Source organism: Alligator sinensis, unplaced genomic scaffold, assembly GCF_000455745.1.
Source record: "Alligator sinensis unplaced genomic scaffold, ASM45574v1 scaffold112_1, whole genome shotgun sequence".
Taxonomy (NCBI): Eukaryota; Metazoa; Chordata; order Crocodylia; family Alligatoridae; genus Alligator; species Alligator sinensis.
In genome coordinates this window covers 1,347,765-1,358,544 of record NW_005841892.1, presented here as the reverse complement: position 1 = coordinate 1,358,544, position 10,780 = coordinate 1,347,765, and the positions used below count along the sequence as shown (strand labels likewise).

The 10,780-nt window shown below is 40.1% G+C and overlaps 1 protein-coding gene across 3 annotated transcripts in view; it reads left to right on the top strand.

Annotated features, from left to right (window-relative positions):
• Positions 1–10,780, top strand: part of CSMD3 (CUB and Sushi multiple domains 3) — a 1,313,655-nt gene that overhangs the window by 1,220,051 nt on the left and 82,824 nt on the right. For all 3 annotated transcript variants that reach the window (XM_025197227.1, XM_006018073.3, XM_006018072.3), the window contains one exon: positions 8,130–8,303. In XM_025197227.1, coding sequence (XP_025053012.1) covers positions 8,130–8,303 — 174 coding nt within the window. The remainder of the gene's footprint in view (positions 1–8,129; positions 8,304–10,780) is intronic.

The window sequence follows — 10,780 nt, the reverse complement described above, 5'->3', positions numbered from 1 at the left end:
AAGGCTACCCCCACAACTCCAGGCACCATCATTTAAAAAAAAAAAAAAAACCTCAGAAAAAGAACAGAAAATAAAAAAGGGGCAAAAAAAGCCTGTGCTTATCTTAGAAGCAGGGGGGTGGTGCTCCAGGGCTTCCTGGAAGAGCCCCCCCAGGGAACACAGGACAGCACAGGGGCAGGAGGGCCCAGGCTGGGGCTGCTGGGGCTGTTAACCTGCCCCGCACTGTGCGGGCAGGGCTCCAGTCAGCCAGATGGCATCTCCAGTTGAATGCAAGTGCCAGGGTTTTGTTTATTTTTTTAAAGTATGGGGTTGTGGGGCATGGATCTGGGGACCTTGGGGGGATGAGGCCAGCCAGGGCAGGGGTCAGAGGCTTTGGGGGGCTGACAGGGGGAGGGGCCGGCCGTGGCAGGGAGATGGGTAGGGGGCGGGGGTTTGGGGGGGCTGACGGGGGGGGGGGCTGGCCGTGGCAGGGAGATGGGTCGGGGCCATTGGGGTCCCCCCATGGTCCCCTCCCCCCTCGTCCAGCCCCCATAATCCTTTACTCACCAGGTGAGTGCTGGTGCTGAAGCATGCAGCCTGGCCAGCTGCGTGTTTCAGCACCAGGGAGAAGGGCCAACCATAGAGATGCTTTGGCAGCCAGAGCATCTCCATGGAGAACACAGCCTCTGGTTGCCTCAGGCTTTTGCCCCTGCTCCACTTTTTTAAACGTTGAGTTTTTTAGACCCCTGGATATCCAGAGGTCTAATTTTCTGCAAACTTGCAGCGCAGATAACATTTTTTGTTCCTGCACATGCCTGTTGCCTCACCTCAAAGGGGTTTGGGACAGGGCAAGAGGCACGTGCACGCTCATCTGGATGCTCCCTATGTCTTCTCTTTTACCCTAAGTCTTCCAAAGTCTTTACGTGTTGTTTTTTCCTTTGCTTCAAGAAGACTGTGCTGCACATAATATTTGTTTTTAATTAATGTTTTTAGTATGGCAGATGGAATCAGAATATTAATTTAGGGTCTAAATGGGAATTTTGGATGTACAGGTATATATTCATATTGGCCCATTACACATTAGTCTTTTTAATCGAAGCAATTAGTCAATGATCACAATGTTGTAGGTTGTTTTCATTAGGAGGGAAAATGGATGCCAGAACCAGGCATTTCTTTAGTGCAATCCTATATATTTGTTAAGCATGAGTGAAGTCCTGTTTCTCTGAATGCAGTAGTAATTGAACAACCCATGAAAGTTTCCCTCCTCAGTAGTCCAAGACTCTTTTCCCCTACTGACAACACAACTCTTTTTTCTCTCTTGGGTTCTTTGGCTAGCCTTTGGCTTCTGCTCCTTTATCTCCTTGTTTTGTTTTGTTTTTTGAGCTTTTTGCTGTATTAACTTCTTCTAGTTTCACACATAGTGAATTTCATGAAAATGAAAGAGGCCTTCAGCATTTTTTTTCTGCCCTGACCTGAGTGAAAATCCTCCACCAAGTGTGAAAAGCCATTCTTCTCAAGTCCATTTCTGGTGGCCATTCCACATAGCTGTATTTTGGACAATGATACCTATTGCTTTAGTTATTTAACTCTAAAAGAAGCATAACTGCTTTTTACATTCATCCAATCCATATCAACAAGAATTCATCCAACTCTGATCATAACAATATGTTGTGTTTACATTTTGCCTTGTGTTTAAGGATCTGAAGCGGATTATTTCCATTGAAAGCATTTTGCAGTATTGGACCAGATTCTGATCATGTATACCTTTATATCGGTCCAATTCCATTGATTGTAATACTGATGCCTGTAATTTACATCAGAGTAACACAAAATTCAGGGATATTGCCTTAAAGCTACTCCACACAGTTAAAAAAAAAAAAAGAACGGGATGGAAAAGAATCTGGTGGGCTAAAACTGTGAACTGAAAGGAAAGTATGGAAAAGCTATTTGGTCTCATTGTAAATTAAATTTATCTACCTTACTACTGAAACATGACATTTTTATGACAAAATGTTACTGTGAATGTTCGATATCCATTTTCCTAAACAAAACAATTTGTTTTTTCCATACTACCAAAAAGTTCATTCAAAATATAAGCTAAAAGCTCTGAAAACTGTCCGTTGTGGGGAGGGGGGGGAAGTATTGGAGTACAAAAAACTATCAGATTTTAAATTGAAATGCACTTTTATCACTTTAAAAATGTTCAAATAGATTTGTTTCAAACTTGGTTAACAAAGGAAAAAAGAAATAATATCTTGTCTGGCATAAAGCCCTGAAAATAAGTTTAGAAAGGAAACTCTGAAAGGCCATTAACAACACAGGTGGTCATCAAAACAGCAGGGATATACAGTTTTGGGACAACTCAGACTCTTTTCGGTGTCAAATGGGCGTTTTGGGATTCTTTTCATCATCAGCATCTTTGCAATAAAACGACAAAAGAGGGAGAAATTTGCTAACAGGCATTCAAAAGTTTGAGTCTGAAGGGCATAAAGAAGACTAGAATACAAAACTAGTAGAAATTACTTTTACAAATTTGCAAGTTTTTATTAAGATTATTTTCCTTAAAATAATACAATTTCTTCTTTGCTCCTCACTCCTCTTCTTCACTTTTGCCTGTGTTATGAAGCAGTCCTTGTCAAAGAGATGCAGACAAAGAAAGTAGTGATGTGAATTACTGTAAATTAACAGACCCTCCTTTTTCTGAACTTTCCCCTTTCATTTTGTATGGAGACTAGTTCGATAATCAAAAACCAAGGAGTTTTCTCTGGCTTTTAGATGCTAAAAGGCCAGGCTATATTTTTCTCTTTACTTGTATGAAGGATGCCAGGTCTGTGGTTTCATGGAATAAATTGGAGAAATTAAAAAACAAAACATAATCAAACAAGCAGACAGAAACATCCTGGAGTATTCTTGTGAGCTTTGCCTTGGTTGAGGATCAGGTGAAAAGGAGGAGGTTTATTCAACTGCATAAATGTTTGTAGATGACCACATGGGTTCTCTTAGCAGAACATGAAGAAAATACATATATCAATTCTCAGGTAACATTCCCTGAGGCAGGGGTCGGCAACCTACAGTCTGCTGATGGATCAGGCCTATGAAGAGACTAGATCTGGCCCACAGCAGCTCAGGGAATTGGCAGTCCAGGCTAGTGACAGCACCAGAGCCTGCTGTGGTCATTTTATTCTCTCTGCTGCAGCAGAGGCAGTGCCCCAGGGTCCTCACGCCTGCCTTTTCCTTGTCTACACCAACAGCAGGTGTTTCCGCAGTCTGATGAAGGGTATTTATACCTGAAAGTTTGCTAAGAAGAATTTTTCCGACTATCTGAGTTGGTCTAATAAAAATATATTGGATTTACCCAAAGAACCTCATCTGTCTTTTCCCTGTTTAGTCTTTTAACAGCATCTGGTGATTTCCAGGGTGCTGCAGGTATGGGAGCAGGGCCTGGGTTGCAAACACCAGCTCACAGTGGCAAACAATGAGCCAACTCCTGCCCTAAGGAACTGATATTTCATAGTCATAATAGAAGTATGGATATCATTAGTATGTGGTTTCCCATCTGTACAGACCTGGCAGATGGTACTTGAGAACGACTCAGATAGGGCTGAATTCTAAGTCTCCAGCTACTTTTTGCTTCCACTGATGGCAGAGTAAACACTGAATTAAAACTGGGTAAAAGGTTCAGGACTTAGCAGAAACACTTTTCATTTACTTCAGTTTTTTGGACAAAGGGTGCCAGGTAAGTGTAGCGCATTGGTATTAGACTATACTTTTACTGGCTTTGAGATAATGGATAAAATGTTTCCTCCTCATTTACTATGCAGTAGCATGGTAAAGCTGTTTTAATATATTGATTATACCTATGAACCTACACTCTTCATAAACTCAAGGGTTTGGATGAGAGCAGGCTGTACTGTTCAAAATAATTTAATTATGTTGTTCTTTTTCTTAATTTTTACTGTTCACAGTTAGTCACATATTATTTATTTTCCAGCTGGCTGAGGGTGTTTTTAATAGGAAGTGGGAGGACATAATTAAGTTACCAAATTTTGATTTTCTCAAGGGATGAAATCAGTTTATGGAGTTACACTGAGCTAAGCTGGCAGAATATAGGAATTTTTAGGGGATTCAAACCCTTTCATCAAGACACTAGACCTGGACAGGAGTTTTGCTTTAAAGTGATTTCTTTTTGTTAGTCACACATTTTTCCTATGATGCATGTGCACAGACCCAGAGACTGCAGCTTGATCCTAGTCTGGTTTATTTAAATGGCTGCTTTCTGAACACAATGGTAGAATCAGGCATTCTTTATGCTGAATCCTGGTTCTTGTTTTTTGCCCTCTTGGTGCTACTCTTAGTGACAGAGAATCAAGATGCTTCCTATACTCAGAGAAGAATTATTAGACTTTGTTCCTTGGATAATTATTTTCAGTTCAAATATTTGTTAATACCTTTTTTTTTCTTGTATAAAATGGTTTACAGACCCTCTGGAAAGCCAGGCACTAGCGTCCCCCTTTTCCCATCTCCTGCATGCCTTAGAAAAGCCTCTTCTGTAGACAAACTTGGTAGACTTTAAAATGACAGTTCTTGCATGTAAAGGATAAAATATTGAAGCAACCAAAACAAGGTTGAAAATTAAATGATCTGGTTCTCTTCACCCTATATGAATGATTTCCTTCTTCTTGAAAGTGGTTTTTTTCTGTTCATTTTTACCTCTTCCTTCTCCCATAATAACATGCAGGCATAAAGAATTCAGCCCTTGGCAGTCAAGTTGGCAAAGGTGTCCAAAGCTAGAGTCAAATGTTGGTTTTCTAGAAAATCTGCAGGACTCTGAGACAGACCTTGAAAACAAGGACAGATAGGAAGCAGCAGCACTGTAGCTGGTCCTTGGGCAGTTTGGGGAGAATGCAATTCAGAAGGCTCAAGGGGGAAAAATAGGAGATATGGGCCTCTACACCATGTTAGGAGGGATGCTATATGCATCAGTCTGTTCTGTGCATGGATTCATTTACCATCAGGGTTGCAAAACGTCATGAATGCCAGTTGGATACAGAGATTTGATACAGGTTTGGATACAGAGTTGGTGTAGACAAGTGATTATAAGAGAATTTCCGCTTCCTTTTATTTTATCAAAGGAATTTTCTAGCTGTCAAAGAAAAAGAGAGAATAGCCTGAGAATTTGTACTAAGACCCTTACTGCTCATAAAACCTAAGAAAAGTATAAATAATCCAAAATATATTAGTTTTTAAAATCTTATGATTTTTAAACTATCTTGTGATATGGGGAGAATATGTTAAACATGATATCAATGCATCACTCTATTGTGTGCCTCTGGCTGAAGATATTTTATTCCAGGGGTCAGCAACCCCCAATATGTGTGGTAGAGCATAGCACAAGAAGGTATTTTGCTTGGCACATGCATCTTGGGGTGGAAGGTGGGGGAGCCATGAGAAACCCTATTTTTGTTGTGGTAGTACAGCCCCAGCCCTTTCCCTGCCATTGGCCCCAAGGCTTGTGTGCACCCGCTGCCAGCAATGAGCTAGGCTGGAGCTCTGTGGACCCTGGTGCAGCTGCTTATAACCTCCCTACCATCTGCTGCAAGCAGCCCAGCTTCATGGAGTGAAGCACAGGCCTGCCAGTAGCCTGGGCTGGCTGTGGCAGGCAGTCAGGAGTCTACCAGCAGCCACACCGGGGTACAGGGAGCCCCTCCCCAGCTTATTACTGGCACTGGGTGCACATGCACCTCTGGGCAGATGGTGGGGACCAGGGCAGAAGGGGCTGGGATTGTGTGCTGCCTCAACAAAGATCAGGCCACTTGTGGCTCCTCTGCCATGCACACTTGGCATGCCAATATCTTACAAGTTGAGGTTGCAGGTGGTTTTAGCACTCTGCCCAAAAACGTGGCTGACTCTTGCCCTAACCCAATGTGTTTTTAGGCAGACATTTGGCTTGATTGCCCTGGCTAATATATTGCCCATACAAGCCACTTGCCTTTTTGTCTTGCATTAAGCTCTGTGCTTCTTTAACTAGGATGTGGAGTCTGTTTAGCTATCTATTACCTGCTTTAGAGTGCTTACAGAAGTTGCAGAAAGGCACCTCAATCACACTGCAACTTTTTGCACTTTGCACAAAGCACTTAAAGTTACAGCCTAATTGAAAGTAGCAGACATTTGGTGTTTGACGGTGAGGCCTGAGTGCCTTCATGCACTGGCCAAGGCCAGGAGGCAGTGGGGGCTGTAGCCTGCTATGGAAGCCAGCCAGCCAGCCTGATTACTGCCCAGCTGCCATTCCTCCCCTGCCTGCCAGCTGGCTGCGAAGAGCCAGCCAGGATTCATTCTCTTGTGTGGGGGGACAGTGTGAGTGTAGCTTGGGGATTGTGCCCCTTCCCTGCTGGTGCAGTGGGGCAGTAGGGACCCTCTCCTGTGGGGGTAGGGGGCATCCTACTCCGGGCACCCCCACCCCCCAATCTCTGGCCAGCTGCACCCCTGCCTCACCTGCTGACTGGCTGCACCAGAAGAAGACTCTCTGCCTCCTCCCTGTGGCAGACCATGATCACAACATGTAACCCTCCTAGGGAACTGTATAAAGGTTCCTTAAGGTGCCCTAATTTAGAGCACCTTCATTTACTACCTGATTTAACAAGGATTACTTTTTCACAGAATTGGCTATTTTAAAAGCACTCTGAACGTGTGTTATGAAATGGCTGTAGAGTGCTTTAGGGGCCAGATTGCACAAAAATGTAACTTCTGTCTGTACCATCCATGTCCTTATCAACAGTAGTATCTGAGCACCTGCAGTGCATTAAAAAACGTAACTGACATGTCATGTGTCTCATTTGCTCCCCTGTTCTCTCCCAAGAGAAGATGTATGTTTGAATTTTGCATGAAATAAATACAGCTATGTTGTTATGGAAGGAGGTTTTCATAATAAGGCAGTCAATTCTATATCAGTCACAGGACATAACTATCGTGTCATATATTTGTCCACAGCTTTTACTTTAAAAGCAATGAAAACTAGTATGTGGTCATATTTGCTTAAAGTACATGTGGATGTATTTGCAATGTCTTTAAACAAATTTCCATGTTTAGAAAAATTAGAGAGTATTTCTAAAGCATCATTGGTTACTGTCTTAATTTCAGTAATATGTTCCTGTTCTGTATTACAAGAGGTACTAACCACAGTGTCTGATTAAAATTGGCCAACAATTTTTATGAAAAGATCCTATGTTCACTTGCATAAAAAGTTAATCAGACTTTAACCTTTCTGAATGTATTTTCAGTATCCGGTGTTTGATTTCTTATTGCAAAGTTTGAACAACAGTGGTTCAGCCATATTCAGAACACAATACTGTGATTTTTTTTTCTAATGTAGAAGCTCTAGTTCCCTTAGATTTGGATCAGAAATTTGAAGTTTGGCAGGCATTGCCTGGAGGACAGGGGTAAGGCTTCTGCAATCTCCATAAATATCTTCTCCAATTAAATCCTGAGCTCCTGAAAAACTACAGTTCATAAGCTCAGTAATTGTAGAGCTCAGCAGCTAAATTCTCTAAGTTTGTTTGTGCTTATAATCACTGCAGAGCAGATGTCTAAAAAAGAGAGCACTTTAGGCATCAACTACCTCACTGAATTAAGGGCACAGAAAAAAAAGCAAAGAGAAACATAGGATATATCTTTATAGTAAATTTATCATCCCTGTTGGTGCAGCCTTCAAGCATGCTCTGCTTCTGAAAGTGGACTGTTAGTTAAACAGAAAGCAGTGTGTTTATGGTCATGCTAATTATGCTAGCCAGACTTAACATAAACAGCTGGTGTATACTCTTTCTGGTTATTGTCCTAAATATGCTAGAATCTAATGGAATTTCCCCATGGAATAATTTGGCTGAGCTATATATATTAAGAAAGGGATGAAAGGCTCACTCTGGAAATTTCATAGTACAAATGCCAGTCAATTTGTACTTGTTTAAGTTTGTTTTCCAATTTCTATGTTTACATGTAGGTACAATTTTTTCCTCAAAAATGTTTATGAAATTAAATTAAAGGAAATTGTAAGAATGTCAACCTTAAAATACGATTTTAATGGTACATTGCTTTCATTAGGTCAGATATCTTAACATAATTTCATATATATTATTACTGTACTTTGCAAACTGCAGCGGGCCACTGTGGTGTTCCAGATATCATTGTCAACGGGCAAGTAATTGGAGAAAATTATGGCTACAGAGACACAGTTGTATACCAGTGCAACCCTGGTTTTCGGTTGATTGGTTCTTCTGTACGTATATGTCAACAGGATCATAACTGGTCTGGTCAGCTTCCATCTTGTGTGCGTAAGTAACCATGGCAAAACATACACGTTCTATACAAGGTATGCAGTGTATTGAAAGGGTGAAGAGTAATATTTTCAAAATTACCTAAATGACTTGAGTTTGTTTCCCATTTTCAAAAGTGATGTAGGACTTTGGGCATCTAAAATGCATCCTGGAAAAATAACATTTATTCAAAGTCAGTATAACCTGTGCTTCTAAGGCTAGGAGCAGATGTTTTATTCATCCCAGAATAGGCTATGCCCATGTTTATCCTGTAACAAAAATATCTCATGATTGACATATATACACATTGTCCTAGGGACAGATATTGCACATAAACTGGTATAAGTGATTGGAAACCAGTTCAAATCTGTGACCCAACAGAAGTTCAGTGTTCATAAAACACTTTCAAAATGGCCAAAACATGTTTAAGATCAACCTGGATGGATGTAGTATCAGACTTAACTGTTTTAGATTAAGTCCGTTTCTTGAACTTCTGTCCCAGATTGCCTCCAGATTCAAGTTAACTCACGTTCTCCCAGCATCCCAGGGTGCTTTGTACCTCCACAGCAACCCGCAACCCCCACCCCACTTGCAAGATGGGTAGACTAACCTTGGTCCAAGCTGTCTACTCCAGCTGAGCAAGAAGGCATGCTCTAGAATGCACCCCCTTCCCCCCACACCCCCCCAGCATCTGGCTTGGGGCACTGCAGGCATGTGGCTACATTTCTGGAATCAAAAATGAATGTCTGTTCACTTGCTTATTGATTCAATCTATGCAATTTAGGCTAACCTCTGAAGATTGAATCAATTGAGCCTTGGGCTTTTTGACTATCTATACTTAGCCTAAGTACAACTTTTGGAAATGGTGTGTGGGTGCTTTTGAAAACCTCTAACTTGAATTTAATATTGACCATGATAAAGAGTTCAGTTTCACTTCTATATTGTCATCTTTGAAGATTGAAGTGTTTGCATCAATAAACAGTTTAATTTTAATTATATTCTTTTCTTTTCTGGATGATAACTGTGGTGTACAAACAAAGATCTTATCATATGTTAGTTGTACTGACCTATTGTTTAAGGTAACCTATAAAGTTGACTCGCACTGAAAAGACAAGGTGGCAAAATGTTGATACTCCAGTCCTTTTTAATAATGGTGTCTTCTGAGACTGGGAGTCTTTTTCACAATTGCATGTAAAAAAAAAAAAAGGCAGCTAATTTCAGTTCTGTAATTAAAGATAATTAGATGTCTGTATTTTGAAATTAATAGATGTATTACTGCATATAGCTAGAGTTTTATAAGAGACATTTATAGCTGTAAACTATCCCAGAATATTACAGTGCAATCAATTATTTTCTTAATCCACTACCTGAGTTGCTCGTTTGTCATTCATTTTACATCTGGTGGAAGATTCTGAAAGTAATACTTTTTTACTCTCATTCTCATATTTTTGTTCTGCCTGTTCCTATTTTTAATCATTCATCAGTGGATTACTGCCACTACTTTTCTTGTTAAATTTAAGATTGGAAGTAAGTATTGGACATTAGGGAACAAGTTTCTTTATCGATAATCTTTAAAACAAGAATGAGATATAGTTAAACAAGAATTTCTAAATCATTAGGTTAACATCAACAATAGAAATGAAAAATAATTGCTTCTGGGTCATTGCTAATAGCAGAGAAGGTGAACATAGTTTATTTCTCTGGAACCAATTATGGAATCTGCTTGGTTGAACACAAGGGAATTGTGCAATACAGTACTCCAGAAAAGGGTAAGGAGCTTGGGGAAAGGATTACAGTGATGAAAGATACGTTAAACACAGCAGATGTCCATAACATGACAACATTTTTTCTAAATGCCATTAGTATAGGTCCAAGGTTTAAAGCAGATGCAGATAATGACCTCTCTTTGATTTAAGTGCTCCAGTTATGTTTTTCATGACACTTATAATTTTAGTAATTTATATAATCTTTATGAATGATTAACAATTTCAGATTATGACCATTTTAGTTTAGAAATCCATGAAATTGATAAATGCTCAAGTACCATAGACAGATGTTTCTTATTAACATTTTATAAGGTTAAATGTCCATTGCCTTTCTTTATTTTACTTTTCAAACCTGCCTGCTAACTTCATGCTACTTTTTTGTTAAGCGGCATTTTTATTTACCATAATGTTGAATATACAAAATAATCTTCATATTCAGGTCAACATATATATCCACTATCAGTATATTAACAGTGCTAATTTGTTCATTTCTTATGTCAGCTGATGTTATATAACCAGTCCTTAAATAGCATCCAAAATATAGGTAATATACTCACTGACTTAAATAAACCATATAGGATTCAGGTCAACCTTCGTTCATGTCATTTGCTATAATTTAAAGGTTTCTACAAGAAGTACATTTTGAAGGCCACATTATTATTTATCTACAGGCCAATTGCCCATCAGGAATGATGCAGGGGCGGGCGGGGACAGAGTGCCACCACCCCA